Genomic DNA, 25441 nt, shown 5'->3' with positions numbered 1-25441 from the left:
CTACAGAAATTCTATTCAACTCTCTTCCAAGGTTAAAACAGAGCATGATTTAAATCCATAAAAAAGGTACATTACCTAATCTTTAGTGATAACACAGTAATTTCTGATTATATCTTTCAAACACCTTTCAGGAAAATTTTTTAAACTCTACTAATTTTGCTTATAAAAACCCAATGTTCATAAAATGAAAGAAACCCATACACATTTTTAAAAGTGTTCCCTGTACATTCATGTCCGAGACTTAGAGGAAACAAAAGCGAACAGGAAAAAAAAGGGCACAAATAGAAAAAAAGTCATTGTAATCCCACAAAGTAGACAAGAGAAATTTTATTACCTTTTGCTGAAAACAACTCTTCTTTTGGTTTATCTGCTTGCCATTTTTCTTTTTCTCATCTTTGGAGATAGTTCTCTTTCTAAAAGTGTGCAGAAAAAGAACATCTTAACCACATCATCATGAACTTTATCACACGCTGAGTACACAGCCTGTATCAGCCTCAGCAGACAATGAAACACTATAGCTTTTCAGCAGTGTCATTAGGTTCAAGAACAAGGCAAAAATTCCACAAATGAGACATGAAAGCACATCCTGTTCAATGCACACCACTTGAATAATGATTTTATTAAAAATTGTAAATAAATCCCCTCTCCAATCTCAGACGACATTTTTTCAGGGATTTTCTTGCATGACTATGCAGTGACAAGATTTCAACTACTCTTTTCACTTTGCATCTATGACCTGGGTTTGGTATGTAAAGTGCCAAAACCCTTTACTTTTTCCAAGCATGATATTCTACCCTCTTGTGTGGTGATCTCTCCAACAAATGTGATTATGATTAAATGCATTAAAGAGCAATGACTGAGTGAAATATAATGCAGTTGAGAATGATCCTGATGTTTACTATTCTAAATGCAGCTGGTTAAAACCAGTTGTAGAAGAGCATCAACATAAACTTAGATGTAGGACTCTGACTAATTTCACATAGACTGACAGAATTTCAACAATAAATGGGCATTTCAACTGGAATTTCAACCAATAACTGCAAATGTCATGAAAAGGTTCCATAGAAAACATCTCCAAAAGCACTTAACTTATCATAACATAATCTTACAATAAATAAAACACACCTTTTTTTCATTACAGGTGAGCTACTCAAAAGCACTCGACTACAGCCATGCAGACATGAAAACTTTATCCAGAAATACAGTAAAACTACTAAGAATGTGAGTTACTTCAGTAATGTTGAAAATAGAAACAGTTTTCTACATTAAAGGCTAAAATTATATGTGTTATATAAAGTCACATTAATTTCTGCATAAAACAGAGAATTTCTAGGCAATTCACTAAGTTGAACTTTAAAAAGTTAGCTGATAACTAATAATGGATAATGAACCTACCTGTGTTACTCAGTGAAGTGCAGAAGAACTCACTATCACTTCAGCTCAGCAGGAGAAAAAGCTGTTTATGTCTAAGGGCCTCTCATAAAACCAGCAGAGACCAGGGCTCATTCATCAATGAGGTATTGTGGAGAAAAACATGGCTTGACCAGGAACTGAAAAGGTTGAGCCTAAGCACTTGAAGGAGGATTTGCCAGACCTTACCTTTCACAAGGAAAAGTCAGCCTTTATATGAGCATTTTTGTTACAAAGAACCAACCTTCTCATGGAAGCAGAGTTCTAATGCTGCTATTACTTAAGAGCACTACAGCCATCGTAACACATCACTTAATAAATGAGGCAGTAAGTGATTAACACATCTTTTGCTAAAATATTGCTCCTCCAGAACTACTTCAACATCACTCCAAATACCTTTAAAAACTGTCCTACTAATACTCACTTTGCAATAACATTCAAACTGTTGACTTCAAAGAAGGAGCTCCAATTGCTATGATATGACACTCACTATCTTCTGAGAAAATGAATGCAGAGACCACTGCGACAGCAAAATTTTTTTCTGAGATCAAAACTACTAGTTAAAGGCATGAAGCTACACATTCATATGCCACAGTATTTAAAGTTATTAGATGTTTTCAAATAGACATCCACAGAAGCTACTTAATCAATGCTTGGTAGAAACAGAGGCAGCTCAAGAACCAGACTGTATATCAAAGTTATGCAACAGAAACCCATCAGCATACGCTTAATATTTTTTTTCCTATTAACATAATTATTTTGTAGTCAGTAAAAATGAAAATGACATGTTAGCATTTCAAAAACATGAGAAAATGACCCTCTAGGCTTTATATAGCTATCAAAACAAGTACCAGTACTTTATTTGCAAATTATTGTGCAAGAAATGATCGACTCAGCAAGTTTACCAGTCAACAAAGTGTGAGCTCTACCAGTTATAATCAATTTACATGTAATGATATGTCTAAATATGAATTTAAATGAGTTCTTGTCATTTCATGTTGATGAGCTGCTTTATCATCATACATATGGACAGTGACCATACCTAATGTTGCAGAAAAAGCAAGGCATGCACAAGTTTCATGAGCCGATGGTAATGCAGAGAGAATAAATTTCTTTTTAATATAAAAAGACAGCCTTGAACTGCTAAGCCATGTTTATTTTCCAGTCAAATTAACAAAAATACTTTCTACGAAGTTACTTCCAGACATTTGCTGTATATGCTGCGTCCACTGCAAATATACAGTATGAATCACAAGTTTTCTTACCATGAAACCTACTGCATTTCTCTTGCAAGGTATGAAAAAAAACTCTGAGGCCACCACAAAATAAAGAACCTTTCAACATCATCCATGTTGTATATAAATATACATTCATAAAACTTGCAAAAAGAATATTCTGGAGATAAAGATAATTCTAGGTTCTATTACAGCACACTGGTCATATCCCCACGCAACCATCTTTAATACAATCATTAAAAATTTAAAATAATTGGGGCAAGTGAAATAAAGTTGCATTACAGTGCTGATCAGATGATATGCTGGAAAAATGCAAGACAAAGACAGGTTTAACAGACAAGAATGTATAATTAAAGGCTGGCCTCGAAAATGTCTTCATTTCATATAATTAAATGAATATAATGGCAACAACTTTATCAAAAGGACACCATTAAGTGCTAAAGTGAATTTCATTTTGCTTAGGATAGAGTAAGTAAGATAAACAAAGCTTAATGTTTTCTAAATGATCATTATTTTCATTTCCCCTATCTTTATTAATAATATACATATTCCAATAGAATACCCAAATATGATTTTTACTGATATACAGAATGATTTAAATGCATATTTGGTACAATTTCTTATTTTTGGTAGTAGTTGCTTTCAGTAGTTGCTTTTGTTATGATAAAATGATACAGCAGACTTATGCTTAACATCACAGTTACATTTTGTCTATGTAAAGAATTACAGCTTTTTCAATTGTGGAATGGTATGTTTCATACACGTGAAATTTTAAAAATGCTGCATGAACCTGTAACTTTGCCAACACACAGATCAACCATCAGAAACTGTAATGAGCATGAGCTGACGCACATTTCTATCTTGATTTCGTACAAGTATGAACACATTGAAAATGTTGTAACATCTGTATGATTTGCTGTTACTTTGGTGATTGTGATATTCCAGGTGCAGATGCAAAGTGCACCTTAATGGTCCTCATAGAAGTACTTTTATCCCCCTGTATTTTAAAGGCATCAGATTCTTTTATTCTCCCTTGTAGCGAGGAGGTCTCTTCTCCTTAAATGCAAGAAGGCCTTCAATTCTATCTTTTGTTGGGATAGTCTGCAATGAGCAGAGTAACAATTCATTATTGACGCCAAAACAATAGCAAGAAAAACAGTTCATATAAGTCTTAGTTCTTCAACGCATCCAAGATGCATCAGAAAAATTATAATACAACAGAAAAATTAAAACCATCTAGGAAGATATAGGAATGTATCAGACATTTCAAGGACACGACAAAAGGCTGACAAACAATTTGGGTTTCTCCAAACAGACGTGTTTTAAAAAGTCTCTGTGGTTTATGTTTTGTTCAATTTTTTTTGGTGTGGTTTAGGTTTTTTTTTGAGGGGGAGAGGGGAAAGCTGGGTTCAGGTTTATTGGGGTTTTTTGGTTGGGTTCATTTTGAGTTTTTGGGACGGAAAAGAAGGGTATTAATCTGATTACCACATCTTCAATAAGCATATAATGCTGTTGCTTCTATTCCCATCATAAAAACTCGTCTCCAAGTCCAAGAATGTACAATCTCAAACACACCATTCCCATGTTTCACTATCAAAGAGGTTTGTCTCAAATTCTTATTGGTTAGCACATATGCCATTAGTGGCACATTTTAGTGAAGTGTCCTTTGTACTAGTTTATGTTAAACCAAAACAAAGTAAAAGCAAGGGTGTCCTTGGACTGGCATGGTAGCGTATGACTGGCTAAGTGTATGGCTGAACTGCTTCACTATCTTCACCCAAAAAGTACTGGTATAGATGTGTTATTGCCCTGACCCACACCTCCTCCCTTAAATTCCTCACCATATCAGACCAAATAGATGGAATTTAAATAAAATGCCAAAAAGGTTGCAGAAGAAATCACAGAGCAATTTCTAGTAGAATTTCTGCATGTTTCATAACAGGCATCAAAAAATCCTGTTTCCTGTGTTTTTTTCATATAATCGTATTTACATACCTGAGCATAACAAGCTTCTTCAATTGCTAAACCTGTTACTAAGTCGACCTGAGGAAAAGAATACAATGATTTTAAAAATATTTTTTAAAATGTATTATATATTATTTCCTCACACCTAATATAAATTTTGTGTTTTTATATGCCACATTCTAACACACTTCTGCAAAGCTCTTCTACACTGCTTTAATACAGAAATGCTACACTGACATGTGGTAAGAGTGGTTAGTATTTCTGTAACAGACTCCTGATTTGGCAATACAACTAGCATGCAATACACTTAAAAAATATCTGCTCTTTACCACGATTCATCTGGTTAAGTAAGAACCATTATTTACCTGCATATTTATAACAATTTCATTTACTACAGGGGAAAAGATGCATTGCTATATTTTTTTTGAAACCGTGTATCTTCAAATTGGCATGTAAGATACAGGATAGCATGCCAAAATTAAACACATATTCAAGTTCAAAAGGATTTAAAATAGAAGATTAAAGAGGTCCATGTCTGTCCTGCACCATCATCATCATCTATTGTTTTTTTTTTTTTTTTTTTTTTTTTTTTTTTTTGTTGTTGTTTTTTGTTTTTTGGGTTTTTTTTGTTTGTTTGTTTTTGAGAGCTCCTGAACACTTGAAAAGGCTGAATTTTGGCCTCACTATTTCTCCATCTGGTGTCTCAAGCACCAGATCCTGCAGAATTCACTAGCTCCTAGCTCTCCACTTAACCACTGAAGGACTGTGGCTATGCACTACAAGCAGTTTTCAAGAGGAGGTCAGTTATCAAAGGAAGCCATGAAATCTGTCCCAGGGTAGTTTTGTAACAATAGCTTGGATGACCACTTGCCTTGATAGGTTTTGATACAGCAGATCTTGTCTTGGGCCTCAAGACTGAACTAGAGATGATTATTCTGAGTCCACCTATCCCTATCATCCCTAATTCTATAAAGATCATTATTTTGACCTTTCAATCCATTATATCTGTTAGTCAGATAACCTGGAGCATTTTGAACCTTGGGTATTGAAATAAATCTCAAATTTCACTATTACTTGCTGTGGAAACCTAACATACTCTTTGTGCAATAGCTTCTGAGTTGGTTCTCAGGTCACTGCTTACTGGCATTACGCTTTGCTAAACTCGCTGGTTGCTTTTGTGACTTTTAAGAAAAAAAGGACAAATTCATCTTCATTAATTCAGATGCTACACATGGCATGATCCTTTTTCCCTTGCACCAGATTGAGCTAAAAGGTGTCCTGGTACAGAGCCTAACTTTAAATATGAACAGACCTGCAGCACTCAGCATTAGGATATATACACCTAAAGTAAAACACATGTCCAGATGGGATTTTAAATGAGCTTTAGAGCCAGGTCAATAGTGTGGCAATGGAGTGGTAATCAGAATCAAGCAGGCTCTAAGTGAAATTTTAACACTAACTGCTATTAAGCTGTTAAAAATAAAAAACATGCCCTTCAGCCTTTAACTTTACTAGTTACTAAACTGCAAGCTTGACAGACTTGACAGAATATGACTTTGATCATTTTTCCCACCTGAGATATGAAACACAATTTGTACATAGTAGTTGATGTTTACTTTCTACTATTAATAATTAGCAGAGCTCACTACTCTTGAGGTTACTAAGCCTTGTTACAGAAATCAGCATCTCAGGAGTCTGAGATATACAAAAATTGCATTTCATTCTTAAGAAAGTTTTGACCAAATAAACGTCAAAAGACTACACAATGAGAAAATACAAACACTTCTTGAAAAATTTCACCACAGTACAACTGTTGCCAACCTGACTTCCAGCCTACTTTCATGGACAGTACAGATCCTTACCTCCATTCCCTGATTGATAGCCAGTTTTGCAACTCTCATTGCTACTGGTCCCTAAAATGAGAGGAAAAGTTCATTTACATCAAAATCTGCAAGATTTGTAACTGAAGAGTCTGATTTGTAACTCTGAAGAGTCATCAATATTCTTTTATTAGGACCATCTAGACTTTGGACTTTCATTATATTTATAGTATATAAGTCATATATCCTAGATTTTTTCATTATAGTAGACATTTGCTTCTAAACTGGTAGTTTGAATATTGAGAAAAAGTAAAAGTATACTATTTTCAAGTTTCATCAATTTCCTTCAAAACAAGGATCAGATATATCATTACAGGTCTTTGTAAGGTCAGTCCTATGTCCCCAAAATCAAAAAATTGAGACATGTGAAAATATGTAATCATGAAATAAGATTAATTGATGCAAGCTTCACACCTACAGTATGCCATTGCAAAGCCTGCTCTGGTCAAGAGATGATACTCTCTCACGAGCCACTGAGATAGATCCCCAGTGAGCAGAGGGATTCCCACATTCGCCTTCAATGTCCTTCAGAACTGCAAGATACCCTTGGGAATTATCTCAGTCCTGTGCCTATCCATTAGCATCAGCTCCTGGATGTTTAGGCCTGCTGATTTGGGAAACACTAAATGCTTATGAGGCAGCTTTAACAAGAACTTGTAACCATCAATCAACTTTCCAGAACCACTGTACATTAAATTTTCTACTGTACTTTTAATTTTTTTCTTTCTATCAAAGTGTTCAAGACACAAATGACCACCATTAAAAGCCATACCTAAGGTATAACATTTTATATTTCCAATGAAAAATTTTAGCTTTTACACTTGTGATCCAATAAAGTGGTTCATTGATTATTTTCTTTTTCTGCCTCCTACGAATTTTCTACCTAGGACCTGTTACTGCTCTTCTGAGTTCAAAAGCAACAAAGTAACCTATTAAAACAATTGCTATACTGAAAAATAAAACCTGGATAATATTTTCATTCTTTTTAAAAGTTGAAAACCAGAACACATGAAGACAGATCACATCACAGCAGGATGAGGACTGACAGAGGTTTCTTCTTTGCTATGAAATAGTTTCCAAGTAACAGCATTCAACACAAGAAAGAAAACTTCTTATCACTTGTGGCATAAGTAGCACAGCTTTTTGATACATAATTTTGTGACAGTTCTCTTTAATAAAGCTGTTTCTTTTTCAGTCTTATTATTTAGTAAGAATTAAAAACCAAGATGAAAATCATTTGTTATACCTGAGGTAAGAATTCTCTTGCCAGAGCTAATGCTCTTCTGTATGCAGCATCCCCTGCTTCATTCTGTTCTACTACATGGCTAATCAATCCTATTGATTTTGCTTCCTCGCCATCTACAATGCGTGCAGAGAAGATTAGTTCTTTTGCCAATGACACTCCAATTGTGCGAGGTAATCTTTGCGTCCCCCCTAGAGTTCGTAAAAAAGAGAAAATGCAACTATTAGTTTCTGATGTATCTATACCACAAATGTAGATCCCTTGTTCATTTTAAGTGTTTTCATTTCAAATTTCATAAACATTTACAAAAACACACAGAAATTCAGTTAGTACAAAGGTATTATTAAGTACCTTCTTCAATTTTTCACATTTCAGTTGAAATCAATTACTCTATTTCTTAGAAAGACATGTAAATCATCAAAAGAGGTACTATTAATAGAAATTCTGTTCTGTTACAGACAGGTTACCTTACTCGTATCAGCCAAAAGCTGAAAAAAACTACTTGACAGTAATTAACACAGCCAAACCCTCTACTTCTTTTTAACACTACATATTTTTATGATATTAATCACGACTTCCAAAGAACCATACTAAACAAGACTTAGCAAGTCCATTCTAAAATTTGCACCTTAGGGACAATATTTGCATGTAAACTAAACTAAAACTGCTACTAGACAAAGTCTCTAAGAAGCCACGGCTTTGCCTCATCTTACTCCCGTATTATTGTTGCAATCTTAAAGTATGATTACAAAAACTAGAGAAGAACAATGACAGGTACAGATCAGTGGAGAAGTGTAACAGTTAGCTGTTCTTAGCACATTAAAAACTTCTTAGACTATCAGCATTTTCAGAAGGTCAATAATGGTAACTACCTTAACCAGACATGAAGATTGCTTAGCAGGACTAACAATTAATTTTTGAGAACTAAAAAACAATGAGAATGTGGAAATAATTGTATCAAAATGGAAGATATGGATTCAAATCACTGAAGCATGCTTATGAATTAAAACAGAGGAAATGGCCTTTATCCAGGAGAAAGTATTTTGAAAATTACAAGGTCTAACATTTTAACATGCATCTGAAACAAATATTCAATTTATACAAACAGTTGGTAAGCAAAAATTTCTTTCCAAATAGTTATTTCTGCAAGATCATGCAAATATATTCAAATGTAAATATATGTATATACGTAAGAGGAATATTTATAGGAGTTGTTCAAAACAAGGTGGTATAACACTGTGTAAATGTGTGTTCAACTAAAAAACTATACTAATTTCTACTACATAACGTGGAATAAGCCAGGAGACATTCAGCTCTCTTACTGATGTTTCCTAAAAATACTTTCAATACATTCTGAGATAAATAAACTGTTTGGAAACAAACTAAAATTTAATTTTAGTTTAATTAAATTTTTTAATTTAATGATTCAGCTTTCAATTACTATTTTTTCTGCACCACAAGCTTCAGTACTACTGTATTCCTGTCTATAAAAACACATATTCCTTTGAACATCTTATATAATACAAATTATAGACAGTTTGGAAGATTTCTGCTTTATGCTTTTCTATAATATTAGAAGATGATGCCTATAAGAAAAACTGAGATACATTTTCCAGGCAAAAAACTACGGGAATGAAAAAAATTATTATAACAATTGAAATCAAATTTGTAGAATGAAAGCATTAATAAATACGATAATAAATAAATAATACGACTTTCTCTATGATCTTGCAGTGCTTGAGAGGATTTTAGCAAGCCTGTCCTAATAGTCAAAGGCAACAACAATTCAATAAATTCTGCTAATACTACTAATTTCTAAAACTAAGCCAGTGATAGTGCTAGGGGTAAGATTTTGCTACCAGCACAAGGGATGAATATACTCTAAAGTAACCCCACACTGGATCCCAAAAAACACCACAAACCCTGAAGCATAATCCTTCCCTTCAGCCTTGGCTTCCCTCACTGGTGACATTCATGGAGAATGACTAAAGCTGTATCTATCAAATTTATACCAGACCTACATGCCAGAAAAATGTGAGCTGTGTTTTCAAGAAACTCACTGCTTCTGATACTGAGCTGTACCACCACCATCACCACCTCCACCAAACATTTACTGGGTTTTTTATTTAAATATTGAACATCTTTTAATTTTTCACCCAAATAAGCTGTCACACTAATCAGCATCTATTCTTACACACATTTTAAGCACAAATTGGAAGACAGCAAATATCTACCTTATTCCCCTTAAGAATATTTTAGTCACAAATTATTCTTTTCACTGCAGCCATGGAATCTAGAAAAGCATCCAGTTAGGCTTCTGATTATAGAAAACTATTTGTCCAAATCATAAGACCTGAAACCATATGAGGCTGAATTTACTGACTCTGCATCTTCTGCTTCTTTCTTGCATGTGTTCCTAGTAATTTTCTTTACTTAATTATCTGCCCCTTCCTTTACTGTTTTATCTCTTCTATTACTGCTTTACCAGGAAATGCTGAAAACAAAGTTTCATTGAGCAACAATATTTCATAACTTTGACCAAACAATGGATATGTTGAAGCATGAAATAGTGTTTATAGATTAAAAAAAACCCTGTTCTTGCCAGTGTCTTACACAATAATGATTAAAGAGCAAAAAAAAAAAGCAGACTATAGTTATTTGGCTGCCTCCTACACTGAAAAGCCATTAGGCAGAGGAGCATACTTTTTGATAAATATTTACAGAACAGAAGCCAACAGTTCACTGCATCAATCATATATATTCAGTAGTAGGGGTAAGAAACTTACACACACAAAAGCTGTAAGACCAAATTAATCAAATGCAAACAACGCACTAAAATACATCCAACACACCAAAGCTGCATCCATTTATGAAGAAAAGACAGAGTATGCCACAGATAGATGTTCTGTTTTGGTAATACACAAAGAACACATAATGTCTGCCAACTATAATCAGAGCTAAGGGAAGTAACACCCATTCTTCAAAGACGTTACTCAACCAAGGCATTTCATCTAAATGTAGTGCAGAATTTGATGGGAGAATAGTTGTTTCATCTCCACAAATTTAATGACATGTTATTTCAAGGACTAGTGATCTGGTATTACTCACTGTGCAGATAAAAGTATTTAACATACAGTTGCAATGTAAATGTGTTCTTACCTGAAATGGTATAGAGTCAATGTTGTAATAACTGTAAATAGCATTTTTAGGTACACTAATTCATATTTAAAATTTGTTTGCTGTGGAAAGACACAGTAAAAAGAACTCTGCTAATTTCTGGTACAAAAACTGTTAAACAGTATTTTTTTAAATTTAACAAATAGTTGATTTTGCATGAATATTTACTTACTGTGAGTAATTCATCAATTACAAAATATGTACACAACTGGTTTGAATTAAGGGAATTACGTGATAAATGCCCAAGAGTATATCCAACAAGATGAAGCAACTAGCTTACTGGAAATAGATTCATCATTCTGGCAAAGAATATCTACAGTCAGTAGTTTCTCACAGCTGATGGCACTGTCAAAACACATTGGAAAAAATTGTGTTCTGACAAAAAAAATCCAAAATTTAATTCAGTAATAATACTGTTTATTAAATCAAGCAAAACCCAGCTATCCTATCCTATCCTATCCTATCCTATCCTATCCTATCCTATCCTATCCTATCCTATCCTATCCTATCCTATCCTATCCTATCCTATCCCATCCCATCCCATCCCATCCCATCCCATCCCATCCCATCCCATCCCATCCCATCCCATCCCATCCCATCCCATCCCATCCCATCCCATCCCATCCCATCCCATCCCATCCCATCCCATCCCATCCCATCCCATCCCATCCCATCCCATCCCATCCCATCCCATCCCATCCCATCCCATCCCATCCCATCCCATCCTTTGTTTGATTCACAGCAGATTGATTTAGCTGACAAGTTTCTAGTTTTCTTCTTTCAGAGTACTGTGCACATCTTACATTTCATTAACAATCAGTGGTGAAACTAAAGCCAGTCATCTACAAACCGTCTAAGTAGCAGTAAAATGTATCCTTGTGATTTTTTTGTAGAAAACTCTTAAACAGAGTTTTCACTTTCATTGAAACTCATAAAAATATGGAATGCAGAAAGCTGCTGTTTATAATAACGAATCCTCAACAATGTAAGTTCATAAAAAACCTAATATGGATGAAATTATTATTTTAGTATAACATTTTCACTCATGTTATGTCCTAATTTAAAAGTCTCTGTAACAAACATAGCTTCTGCTTTTAAAGTACCTGCCATCTGCTGCTAAGTTAAGCAATTTCCAAAATATGAAACATGGCAAATGTCTAAACACTGTACATAGATCACATGTAACACCAATTTTCCAACAGGTTATTTCCAAGATTATGTCTTGATCCTGAGAAGCTGTATATGTTTTAGTTAACTTAAATTCAAGTATCAATCTTTATTGGTTCAGGCATCCTCAATTTTGTCTCAGAAGAAAACAGAATCCTTACCCAGCACAAACCAGAGAACCAACTAACAAGCAAAACCAGCTTAGACAGCGAAAGACACCCATAAAGACGTAAAAAGATGACATAGTGAAAAGTGATGGTGAAGAAAAGAAACAATACCCAATTTCTGTAAGAGGGAAAAAAGCACTGAGAGGGCAAAGAACTGGTGGTAGGTAAGACCACTCTTATATCCGGCCACGTAAGTCATTGCTTGGAAAAAGACTGGATATCTGAGGAAAGACAGTGGCCGGAGGCTGACTCAGAGGTTGCTCCAATGACTGAGAAAAGAAATGTTTGGAGCAAAATTTCATAGTAGCTTGCCCAATGGGCTCATAGAAGTCTGGCTTGTCGCTGAAGCCAAAGCAAGCCCCACAGGCATGCCAGACACGATCCCCCTAGCTGAGGTCCAAGAGGCAGGACAACTTGCTATCTATGCCAGTCTGGCTGTGGCAAACCCCATCTCCATAACAGCCCACTTAACTTGCAAATCAGTCCTTAACTTTCACAATCCGTTCTATTCATCTGCATCTGTGGATTGGTTTATTTAAAAACCTATCTGAAAAATGCCTACACCAAACCACCATGCGTGGGTGGCTTGAAGATGACAGCTTGAATCAGAAGAATGCAGTTCTTGGCTTGAAGATATGCGAATGCTTAAGATGCATGAGAGGAAGTGTAAATATACTTAAAGAATTCACTAGCAGTTAAATAATTACAGCTTTTGTACTGAAAGATGAAATGGTCATGTAATTTAGAAAAACTAATTTATTTTCAAAATAAGTAATTGTCTTGTAGATTGAGAAAATAGCAGATAGTTTCCTAGCAGATGGGTGCGTACGTGAAATGGATGGAACCAAAGAAATGCAGCTGGAACCCAAAGTTTATAAAATGGACTCAACTTCAAAAGGGATTCTGCACCTGGCGTAAGGAGCTCACCCCACACTTCACTCACAAACATGGTACAAACAACTCCACTATCAGACAAAACACCATTTGAGAAGCACAGATCTGTGTTATTCCCTGTGGACTCCCAAAACGTGTGACAACCAGTATAGTGAATGCACACACTGACAATATGCCTTATTTGGTTTTAAACTGAAATTATTTGAAGAAAAAACAATCAAACAGAAATGTCATTATTCATCTACTCACTAACTTTCACTTAAGTGTACACAAATGCAGCAAGCATGAGCACACAGAGATAATCAGTTAAGACCATGTGCATTCTGGTTACTCCATACAGGAGCTTTGGATTTTATTTGAGGATTCAGTAAGTCACCTTAAATGAAATTCAGAAGTAGATACACATTAAAGCATAAGTCTTCTTACTGCAGATAGATATTAATAGCTCACAAGAAGGCATTTTTCAGTTTCAAAATTACACCCACACATTTATGAAGTCATTACTCAGCTGTAACAACAGGTAGGAGGCTTAGACCAGTACCGCACTGTATGATCATACTTCATAAGTCATGTGGGATTTATGCGTACTATTAAGTAAGAACTTTTATTTAACTTGTATTTTAAACAAATAATTTTACTAGTTCACATTCGTGCACTTTTCAATTGACTATGACAGCTAAACTTCATTTGATGTAAAAAACCAAGACAAGAAAAAAACAGACATGAGAAAAAATTTGTTACTACCTAGGGCAAGTAAAAGAGAAAAACTAATTACCATGGTAGTATCCTATTTTAACTTATATTTTTAATGAGATCACTGCCTGAAATTGGGTCAATTACTATAGTTTTCAGTGGATGGAACTGTACTAAAATGAATAAACAATAAGCAAAGCAAAATACTAATAAATCTGAAGTCTGCACTACTCAAAAGCAAGTGACTTGAATGTTTTCTTCACTTCATTGCTCTTCTTACAGAAATCTTCCATTTTATTCCTCCATACAGCAAAGAAATCTGCTAAACGCCCCAAACCAATTCCTATTCCTTAACCCTGTTCTTTCTCCCATTCTGACTACCATCAAATTAATCTGCTTTCAACTCTTCCAGAATGGGTTTTAAGAATTCATGCTTGAAATTATTCATCCCTGAAATTCTGTGACTTGAGCAGCACTAAAGAAAGGAGAATTGGTGGCTAATACGATGGGAAAATGGAAAAGTCAATGAGACAGCAGGAGGACACAATCTCACCTGGTTCAACTATCAAATCCCAGAAAGGCAGAGCACTCTCTTTCCTGATAAATATATGCAAAAATGAACTTGTACATATGAAGCACATTTTTCATATTATGTAAATGTCCTCCCAGCAGAGGAAGCACACACTACAGCTACACTGCAGCTCACCTAGTACTTAGTCTATAACATAATGTCTACAACAACTTGGGGGCTTTGAAAACAAAGATTCTACCAAAAAACTGGCCAAATCCTTCAATACTGACATGCAATAATATAACAAATGCAATGCAAAAAGGAAACTCTTCCATAAATTGGAACATGAGATACATTACTATCAAAATTTCAGTTTAAAGCCAGTTCCTGTGAAACAGTGGACCTATCCCAACAAGCACAAACTGGTATTTTAACATTTATATTTTGGAACTACACAAACATTTTTCCTTAACTACAGATCTTCCTTCACCTTCTTGACATTTTTTAATTCTTTAAAAAAAACCCAGAAATCAATATTTGAAAGAAAATCAACAAAGAGACTAAATAAGCGATTATTCCCAGTGTTCAGTTGTAAGATGGTTTCAACACTATGGAAATGAAGCATATTAAAAAAACACCTTTTATGTTCCTCTTTCCTGCTGCTGTGACATAGCAATACAGGACAGAAGTGACTGTTTTTAGCATGCAATGCAACAGGGCTGTATGCAATAGCAAGTCTTTCTCCATAGATTAAGAAACTAGTGCTATTTATATTCTTCTGTCACCTAAGTTTTTAGGATCAAAGAAAGTAGACACCAATTTTGTTTTCCTTATGTCCTACATCCAAACTCAAGGAAGAAAGACATTAGGGAATATACAGGCATGAGATAATGATGAAATGGACCCATATCAACAACAAGAGCTAGAATAGCTGCTCAGCATCTGTAGGGTCCTGCACCACGTTTATTTAAAAACTTACAAATATATTTTAATTAACATAAGTCATCAAGAATAGTTTGTATAACAAACACTAAGGTTCAACAAGATAGGGAACACCACTTGCTTCTGACTAGCTGGTGTCATCCTGCTCTTCAGGCAGGACTATTCTGGACGTGAGCAGAGCCCACCACTGAACACTTTGTGCTTACACTTGTGGCTACAGCCTGCTGCTGCTCCTAGTTTCTGGATCTTAGGGCACTCGTACATGCAGATCCTTTGACCCCTCTCTGGCAGCAGTCCATCTGCTTGACTAAAGACTCAGTGCTAGAGCTCTCCCTAACTCTCAGCAGGTTAGGAACATTTTACTGGAGCCTGGAGACATCAAAAGCTTTATTACTGCCTAAGTCCTTCAGAGAATACTTGGCATTTGAGCAAGAATTTTTTTGAAAAAAATTATTTAAATAAAGAACACATTTCTCTTGAAATTTGAAGAAAATGGAATCTTCAAGGAAAAAAGGTTAAACAACAAACCTTGTAAGGGTCCATTAGCCTGCAAGGCCAAAAATTTGATCAGCAAGCATGAACACACATCACCTTCTTAGCCTCAGTCTTTGTCTTCCTTTCTCAGATAAATGGTACTTTTAGACTCATCTTTAGACTTACTACTTCTGTTTCATTTTAAGCCTCGGATGTGTTTCACCCTCATTACTGCCAGCCTTCTTCCCTATCCAGACTCAGCTGTAACATTTATTCTTCTTGGAAGAAGACAACTGAAAGGGCTCAGAAATTGAAAGCATTTATCATACCTCCATTTTTAATCCTAATCAAACATAGTTGTATCTTACCATGTACACATAATTCCACAGAGAGCTGTAGGTGCTCTGTGGAGCTATCTGATGGAATGCCAAAATCCAGAAAAGCTTGCAATGTGTTAGCATGGCCTTTATGCTTTTTTATGTTACAAAACATAAATATTATTTGAGACAGTCTACTTTGCTCTCTCAGTCTCTCTCATCTATTTCCTTGTCATAAATCTCTATTTCTTTAAGTGTTTCTAAGATTCTAAAACAACATTTGTGATGAAGCAAAAAATTAATTAATCTGAAACACAACATTATAATTTTACAACCTTTTTTTGGCTGATAATTAGGTGCAGCCATTGAACTGAACCCTCAGAATTTTAATAGTCCTACTTATACCCGAAAAAGACTTATTAAAGCAAATTTATCCCTCCCTTCTAGCCTGTTGCTTGTACTTCAGCCACATATTAATTCGTACCAGTGAGAATTTGTGTGAAAGAAAATCCTGGTTGTTTGAACAGACAAAAATAAAATATAATCAATCAAAATGAGACTAGTAATGTGACAGTGATCTTAGGTAGTACTTAGACTAAATTTGTGGAGTATCCTTGAACAGAAGCTATTTTAATTGTTTTGCACAAGTAATTCTGCAGCCCTTATTGGTTCACAACAGAACAAAGGGCTGGGTGCAGCTGTGAGCTCAGGCTGCTAGGTTAGAGTCCCACAGGCAACCAATCTCACCCTCCTCATAATACATTCATGATCCCCCACAATAGGGCTTATGTCCCTAAATATGAGTGCACTGGCATTTTCTTGCAAACATGCTGAATCTTCCTCCTCAAAAATCAAGAAACCTTTTCTGCAAATATGAACTACATACAGCTGATGCTGGAGGCACACAGAAAGGAAAATTGAGGGTAGGGAGAAGGCCTGAAATTGCAAGGAGTTAGCACAGATGACTGTAACTGGAAGTAAAGTTCCAAAAAAAGCTTCTGTCTCCTTTTTGTGCAAGATCATCACTCTATTTCCTAGAAACTGAGCAAATAAGGGCTTCCTTTAGCTCGGTTGTTTTCTAGAAATGTCTAGGAAAAAAACTCTTAAGACCATCCAAATTCTCTCTGGCTAATTAATATATTTCATCATCCTGCATAATTAAGGAAGCCAAGAAGCTATAGGGCCCAAGATAAGAGGAGAATTTCCCTCTGCTCATAATAACTAAGAAACTCCTTCTGCCAGATATTCTTCATATTAGCACATTGAATTAAAAGGTCAAAATTAAACTAACTTTCTTCATCCTTTTAGTTCGGATAAATCAAATTACAATGTAGTTATTAATATTTTCATGCCCAGATACAAAATAATGCCAAAATATGCATCAGGGTAGATTTCTGAGTGAGTGAATTCTAAAAACACTCATGTCTATGTCAGATACATTGCACTCTGTTCCAGTTTCCTTCACAGTTTCACAAAACTGCCAGAGCAAGAATTACCTTAGAATTACTCAAGAGAAAATTTAGATAAACTCAGTCATCTGATTAATACTGTCTTCCCAGATCTCCATTTCTTATTAAAATATAAAGAACATTAATATAGAAAAGTTAGAAAGAATAAACAGCTTTTGTTTTCATGATGAAAAATGGAGGTAAAGAAGGAAGGACAGGAATCTACTATTTCTGGAATTCAGAGATTTGCAATAGTTGGCTCAAACAAATCTCCAGAGCCAGAAAGGTTCTGTGAAATAATTAAGGAAACAGTACTCCATAAATCATTTTTTTCAGCTTGTTTTGTGGTGAACTAACTTGTGCAGCTGTTTTTCTGAGACAGACTACACAATTGCCATTTCATTTGTTGAATTTTCTGGATCCTGAAGAAAAATGCCAGACATAGAGTGAATTCATTAGGAGTTTGGAAACTATTTTTCTTTCTCATATAATACAGTCATAAATGAATATGAAATGGAAATAATTAGATTCTGTACTGCTATTCAGTAATGACAGCTCTCCAAATAAGTAAACCACTCAATTAAAACAGAGCTACACTATTCATATTGTTATAAAAGATGCATTTTGAATTTCCTTCAGATTTACCATGGTCTCTAAGTAGACCAAATTTAATGTTTTGTCTTACATTGGCCTGACGCATTGATATGGCTTACTTCACAGTCATCAACCCTCTGGCAGCTGAAAATGGGGCCGAAACAAACTAGAAAGATGTGCTCCAGTATCAGAGATGTCAGATGTTTCATTGTATCTTTACATTATGCTAGCTGAGAGATCAGGAGATGGCTTAGTTGTGTTTTCCAAGTACCCTTCAGTGTTCTATAATGCCATGATGGTAACCATACAATATGTTTCAAATATTTTGGAACAATTGCATTTTATCTGTCACAGGATAAATTATGCAAAACTGTATTTTTAATGCATATCCTAAATTCAGTTACTGTACCTCTGAAACAAATAAGTTTGATTATCTTTTAAGCTTAATCAGGTGGTTTTGTTTATTCTTTTTAGTAGAAACAAAAGATTATCACTTTTGATCTGTTCTTCAAAACCCTTTAAGTTCTTTATAATGTAGTAAAAACAGAAGTTTAGACTAATATTTCTATCTTCTGTGCCTCAAAACTCTTTAGTATTAATGCTTCTTAAACGCAGACACTTGCAATATTCATAAATTAGTAGCTGGGATGATTGCTATTTTAACATATTTTTTGACACAAGAAAGTGCTAAAACTTGTATGCACTTAACAAAAGTTTTTTCCTCCCCATTTCCTCCCTATTAGAAACAGCTTATACTCTTACAGCTCTCTACATGCAAAGACATGGATTTCTTTCAATTGAATGCTAGCATTTTCAAATTTAAACAAACTGCTCTAGCAGTAAAAAATCAGTTTAATATTTTCAGTTTAATCTAATACATTATATATATATCTGTGAACAAGGAAAGTGAGATACATCAGAATCTGTTTTGCAGCATCTGCGGTCATTACTAATCCAGGTCTGTAATCATTGTGTAACAGGCTGAATTGGCTTTTCTAAAAGCATAGGGGTGGGACCTGAGAGGATATGTTACAGCAGATGTGGAAATTATAAGTTTACAAATCTGATTACACCTGTTAAAATTTACATACAACACAGGAATACACCTCAGTGTATCACAATTGTACCAATGTGAGCTTATTTAGAAAAAGCAGAGATTACTATTTTTGTCACCCACTTACATTTTGTCTAAAAAGTCAAGATAATTAGGATATGAAGAAAGCTGTTGTTTGCTTGATTTTCACCTTGTTAGCAAAACAAAGCTGTTTATACTCCTTCACTCCACAGGAGTTTTGGAAAAAGCAAACTTCTGATTATCACCACAATACAGTTTCCTCATAGATACTACTGAAATCTATTTCCATAACATGAAGACGAAACACTATCACCTTCATGTACTTTTATATGGCAAAATGAATAATTGTGTTGCCAGAACTAGGCAAAAAAGGTGAAGGAAAGAGGGAATTATGTTAATTTTACATAAGTGGAAAACAAATATAGAAAATATTGAGTATCAGATTATCAAAGGAGAACCATCTATTTTATGAAGGAGAAAGTCAGTGAAAAAAAGTATCATGCTTCATAATACTTACACACAAAGTTAATTTCAGTCAAAAGAAATTATAGCGACAGCTGAACTTGTTACAGTTTCTCTGACAATCAGAAAATGTCAATTCACCAGTAAGTGGAGTATTCAGAAATATTTTTCTTTGAGCAGAACACAGGTGGGTTTCCTGTCAAAGCAGCCCTGCTTCCTATCACTAAATGTGTGTAACTCATTTAAGTTCATCAGACTCTTTACTCTAAGAAAGCTTAGCCAAGACGACTGTCCAGTCCCACACTGAAGGACTGGCAAGATTATAGCACTGCAGTGGATTAATAAAGATAAATATATTAGGTTTAAGAAAAAATAAGTACTAGGCTTCCTGGACAGCTGGCTACAGTACACCAAGCTCTGGCCAAAGTGAATGCCCAAGGCCATTGGTCAGAGGAGAAAGGTGGCCAAGAAGTTTGGCAGCTCTTCAAGGTTCTTCCAGTTGAGGCCTCAGAATCAATGGCAGCTACATCAGCAGCTCCAAGGCCCCATTTAAGATAATTCTTGGGCTTTAGAAGTGGCGTAGAAAATCTATGCATGAGATAGAAAGGTAGCATAAACAGCTAGCTAAAAGTCTAGAAACCCACAGACTTCATACAATTAATTTCTTACCTTTTTACTTCATTTGCCTCTTACTAATTCTTGCCTAAGATTTATATGTCAAAAAATTTGCTACTTCCGTCATATCAGCTACCATTCTTAGGCTCTTCTGTTGTCTTTTTTACTACAAAACAAAATGGGTTCAGTACATTACACACAGCCTGGTTTCCCTCCTGGAATTATTGTCCTTTTTGTCTCAGCAATCTGATTTCATTATGAGATTAAGTTTCCCTTGTAAGTTTAGCAGGTTAAAGTTGAAGGTTAATAACTTTCCTGAGTTCTGCCGATTTGTAAGAAATGGGCTGAGGCAGCATTTCATACCCTACTGCTCAAGCTTTGGAAGTGAATATGAAACCTGTATATGGGGATCAGGTAACAGTAAGAGAGTCTGCAAAAGAGTAGATGTTAATTATCTCTGGCAGGAGGAGAAATAGCTAAATGCTACTTGGTTCAATTTTCTAGTACCCCCTGCAGGTTAATACAAAGGAGTAGCATTTGGCTTCAAAGTGAATGGCATATATATCCTGCCTAATTAAAATGAAAATAAGACCAAAGGTCTTTTATGTTGTTATTAATATTTAATAAAATATTTCTAGGCTTCTGTGTGAAGAGAATACCAAAGGGAGTTCTTACTGTATTTCACCCATCTCCTCAATTTCAGGAAAAGATAGTATCTTTTGCACAGTACCGTACTACCTGCTATTATTGCTGGGATTATACTTAACAGTCTTCCTTGTTTTCAGGTTCCTCACATACGTGTCAAGTTATCAGGACTACTCACACTCCGCTGGTCAAAGAGATAATATGACGGTGCATTAAATTTAGCTACTTCAAGTGCAAACTAATCTTCCTAAGATAAATTCAGGATTCAAAAATAAAAATGGAATTTCGTGAATTCTCTGATTTATAGTGTTATATTTTTCATTTCTTATTGTATTGTCTAACAATCTTGCACTTTCTACTATTATGCAATCAGTTTTCATTTTCACACCCATATTAGTTTCCTTTGTATGAAACAATATGGTAAGCAAATTATTACAGATGTCATTTTTCTTAAATAAATTGATAAGAAAGTTAAAATCCATCTAAAAGTTAACACTTAATAGAAAGAATATTAGCAATATGATGCATTCCTATTTCTATTTCAGGCAGTGTTGGTAGTATACGTTTATTATTATCATATAAAAACTTTCAATACAAAATATTATTTTTATTTGAGCATAATCCCTCAAGTTTTTTAAAAGCTCTTCCCTTTATAAGTATTATAAACAGCCCAACCATCATATTAAGTTCATATTGCTAGATTGGTCACAGGTTATTGTTTTCCTAATTCAGCCAAAAACATTTAACTGCACCTAAGAATGCAATTCATAGGAAAATAGGATTTGCTCAAAAAAGAAAGGATAATTAAGAAAAGGAAAAGAAAAAAAGAAGGGAGGGGAAGAGAAAGAAGGAAAAAAAAAGAGGCTTGTTTTGAGGCACTCTAACCTTTTTACATTGGAATACAGAGTTAAATTTGGCTTGACTTTGGTATCATTGTCATTTGCAATGAACACATCATATTTGGGGAACTTTAAGTCTTCAAATTCTCATTATCAACTGCATCATATATATGCCCACAAAATGAAGGAATATACAGAATAAAGCATGAAGAGCTGGCTTACAACTTTACAAGCTATAGTGTACAGTTTCGTGCAAAATTGCATCTAAGTAGCTAATTTTTGGATGCTTCAGTTTTCAATCAGTCTTTGCCAAAATACATTTTACGTATGTTTATATAATCTTCAAGGCATTGCCCCTATTTCTGTTTTTTCAGGATCTGTGTGAGGAACCATATAAGGTAGATTTTTTGAGGAACCATATAAGGTATATTATCTTCAGCTGCAAGGCTCTGTATTTCTCTGCTGCTAAAAGAAAACAGTAAAATTTTCCTACAGCAACACTGAATGCCATGTAGAGCACAGCACATACTGCAGTTGGGACTGCTCATGAGAGAAGATATAACTAGCAGGATGACTTTATGGAAGCATTCAAAAATATCAAACTGATTTATTTTGAAGGAAATTCTAAATTAATTAAAGAAAGCAAGTTGAGTATAATTGAAAATCATTTGTTTCCACTATACACAGCTTAATACTTAAAACAAATAAATTTTGAAGTGATTCCCCTCTTCTAGCGTATGTAAGCCTTTAAAAAACACTAGCACTGAGGAATCTGAACATACCTGTAAGTCTGTGAGACCTTATGAAATGCATTATTCTGTGGCAACTGGCTGATGAGACCCTGAGGTTAGATCAGTTGGTCAGAGCCTGGTGCTAGTAACATCAAGATTGTGGGTTCAATCTCCACATGGGCCATTCACTTAAGAGTTGACCTTGATGATCCTACTCAGAGTATTCTGTAATTCTCTAATTCTGTAGTCGCCAAACCATTCTCCATGATATTTGAAAAGTCATGTCATTCAGGTGAAGTCCCAGGTGGATGGGAAAAGGGGAAACAATGTACCTATCTGGGAACCCAAAAGCCTCACTTCTAAACTTGGGAAAGTCATGGCATTGATCCTTCTAAAAGCTCTGAAGTACATGTGGGACAAGGAGATGATCTGAGACAGCCAGTACAGCTTCAAGGAGACAAGTCCTGCTTGACCAAGTGGCCTTGAATAACTGAACTACCCTATCAGTGAACAAAGGAAGCTATCATTTATCATTACTTCTGTAAAGAATTTTAGACACTTGCCTTTAACATCCTTCTCTCTAAACCGAAGAGATGGATTTGGTGGGTGGACTCTTCAGTGGATGAGGAATTGCATGGACAGCCATATGCTGAGGAAGCTGGTTAACAAGTCAATGTCCAGGTAGACATCAGTGACAAGCAATAACCCTCAGATCTGTATTGGGAACTAGTGAAGTTTATCTGTAGAGGCCCGAGACCTGGCCCTTGGACCACAACACCTCGATTAACAAAAGGCAGAAACAGGGAGGGAGAAACGTACCTCTAAGGTCATGGTGGGAAGCGCCTCCCTCCCAAAGGCTTTTGCAGTCACATGATAATGCTGGAGTTGGATTGGTCTGCACAGCTGCTCCACCCCTGTTCCACCTCTCTTCACCTTAATTATATCCATCTTAGAATGTTCTCCCCTCTCCTGATCCCCACTGGCTGTGGTTTGCTGCAGTGCTCCATCCCTGTCCCCCATTGGTTCCCCTGGTTGGTTACCCCTCCTCTGCACCACTTTTTCCTGTTCCCATTGGACCTTGATCCTCAGATCCAACCTCTTCTGTCCCATATTTAACTCTGTGCCCTCAACCCCATTTTGTCTTTGTCCCTGGACCATCTTGGAGAAATCCTTTGGATTTCCATACAAAGACCCATCCTTCGCCTCTTCTGTCAGCCAATTTTCTTTTTAGCAAGCATGCTCTGGGCTCCAAAAGTGCAGGTCACTGTCAGAGAGACCCACTGAAGCACACTGGTGCAGTTTATTATCTTCAGCAATGACGCAAACATAAGGATCAAGTGCACCCTCAGCAAATATGCAGACTACATGAGCTGAGTGGAATTGTTGACACAACTGAAGGACAGGATGCCATCCAGAGGGACCTGAACCCATGGGAATCTCACAAGGTTTGACAAGACCAAGTACAAGATGCTGCAGCTGGGCTATGCAGACCCATGGTACCAGCCCAGACTGTGGGATGAACAGATCAGAGCAGCCCTGTGAGAAGGGCTTGGGGGTGCTGGTGGGTGAGAGGCTGGACATGACCCAGCCATGGGCACTCCCAGCACAGAAACCAAACGTGTCCTGGGCTGCATCCAGAGCAGCGTGGGCAGCAGGGGAGGGAGGGGATTCTGCCCCTCTGCTCTGCTGTGTGAGACCCCAGCTGGAACCCTGCACCCAGCCCTGGGTACCAGCACAGGGAGGATGTGGAACTGCTGGAGTGAGTCCAAAAGAGGGATACAGGAATGATCCAAGGGCTGGAGTACCCCTCTTCTGAGGAAAGACTGAAAGACTTGTGGTTGGAAGGCTCCAGGGTGATTTTATTGTGACTTTTCAAAACTTCAAGGGGACTTGTAAGAAAGTGCAATTTAGTAGGGCCTGTTGCAATAGAATAAGAGTTAATGGCTTTTAACAGAAAGAGGATAGATTTATACTAGATATAAGGAAGAATTTTTTTTTTTTTTTTTTTTACAGTGAGGGTGGTGAGGTACTGAACAGGTTGCCCAGGGAAGTTGTCAATACCCTACCACTGAAAGTGTCCAAAGCCAGGCTGGATGAAGCTTTGAGCTCCCTGTTTTAATGGAAGCTTTCCAAGGAATCTCATATCTTCCTCTGAATATCTGAAAGCACTCAGACATCCACTCAACCAATTATTTGTGCTTTTTCTTCCTTACAGAGTAGTTCTCTATCACATACCCAGTGTTCCATGCAATAATTTGACTTCTTCAGAGAAGAAACTCAACCACATAGCAATCTCTCTTCATTACACACAGCACTGCAACCAGAATTAGCGTCACAGACATTGTCAAACAACTCAACTCAAATGTACTTACTTCATCATACCATTTTAGTTCTTTCAGATAGAAAAATTTAAAACAGAGTGAACAATAACAATCTTTAATTTATAAAACTTGAACAGGAGATTAGTCAACTTGTGTACTTTTCAAAATCAATTTTGGAACACCAGTGCATTGAAACATTAGAAAATACACTTTGTTTTCTAACTGCATGTGTCTGTCTTTCCAAATTTAGAAAATCACAGCTGCAACAAATATATATACACATTATGTATATACACATATTTGAGTCATTTTGAGATAGCATTACCAATTTGGTTTTGTACACAAGTCCTTCTGGCTTTCTGAAACTCTTTGTATCAAGAGGAAATTATAATTTTTATTAACATGCATAAACAAACAATGGCTTATGTTTAAAGCAAAATAGTGAACACGACACAGAGAAATGTAACATCATGTTTGCACTTGTCAAAAGCTTATATGCTCTGCATTTGCGAAGTATATCACTGTTTGATATGAGATATTAAAGATGCATAGATCTACATCTCCAGAAAATCAGTCGGTACCTTATATTCAAAACAATCACTTGCCTTAGTAATTTTTTGAATGAAAGCATTATAA

General features: G+C 35.7%; 1 protein-coding gene across 2 annotated transcripts in view; it reads right to left on the bottom strand.

Moving 5' to 3' along the window:
- Positions 1 to 2549: 2549 nt before the first annotated feature.
- AUH (AU RNA binding methylglutaconyl-CoA hydratase) overlaps positions 2550 to 25441 on the bottom strand; it is a 110029-nt gene continuing 87137 nt past the window's right edge. The window contains exons 7-10 of one of the 2 annotated variants that reach the window (XM_079331148.1): positions 7737 to 7924; positions 6473 to 6523; positions 4641 to 4688; positions 2550 to 3746 (exon numbers count right to left, since the gene is read on the bottom strand). In XM_079331148.1, coding sequence (XP_079187274.1) covers positions 3669 to 3746; positions 4641 to 4688; positions 6473 to 6523; positions 7737 to 7924 — 365 coding nt within the window. In that variant the 3' untranslated portion in view covers positions 2550 to 3668. Of the gene's footprint in view, positions 3747 to 4640; positions 4689 to 6472; positions 6524 to 7736; positions 7925 to 20382; positions 20436 to 25441 lie in introns of those variants that run through there. The other variant, XM_079331151.1, reaches the window with a different exon arrangement.

This window comes from Erithacus rubecula (genome assembly GCF_903797595.1).
Source record: "Erithacus rubecula genome assembly, contig: SUPER_Z_unloc_2, whole genome shotgun sequence".
NCBI lineage: Eukaryota > Metazoa > Chordata > Aves > Passeriformes > Muscicapidae > Erithacus > Erithacus rubecula.
Note: the sequence above shows the minus strand (reverse complement) of the source record. Positions and strands in the feature narration are given on the sequence as shown.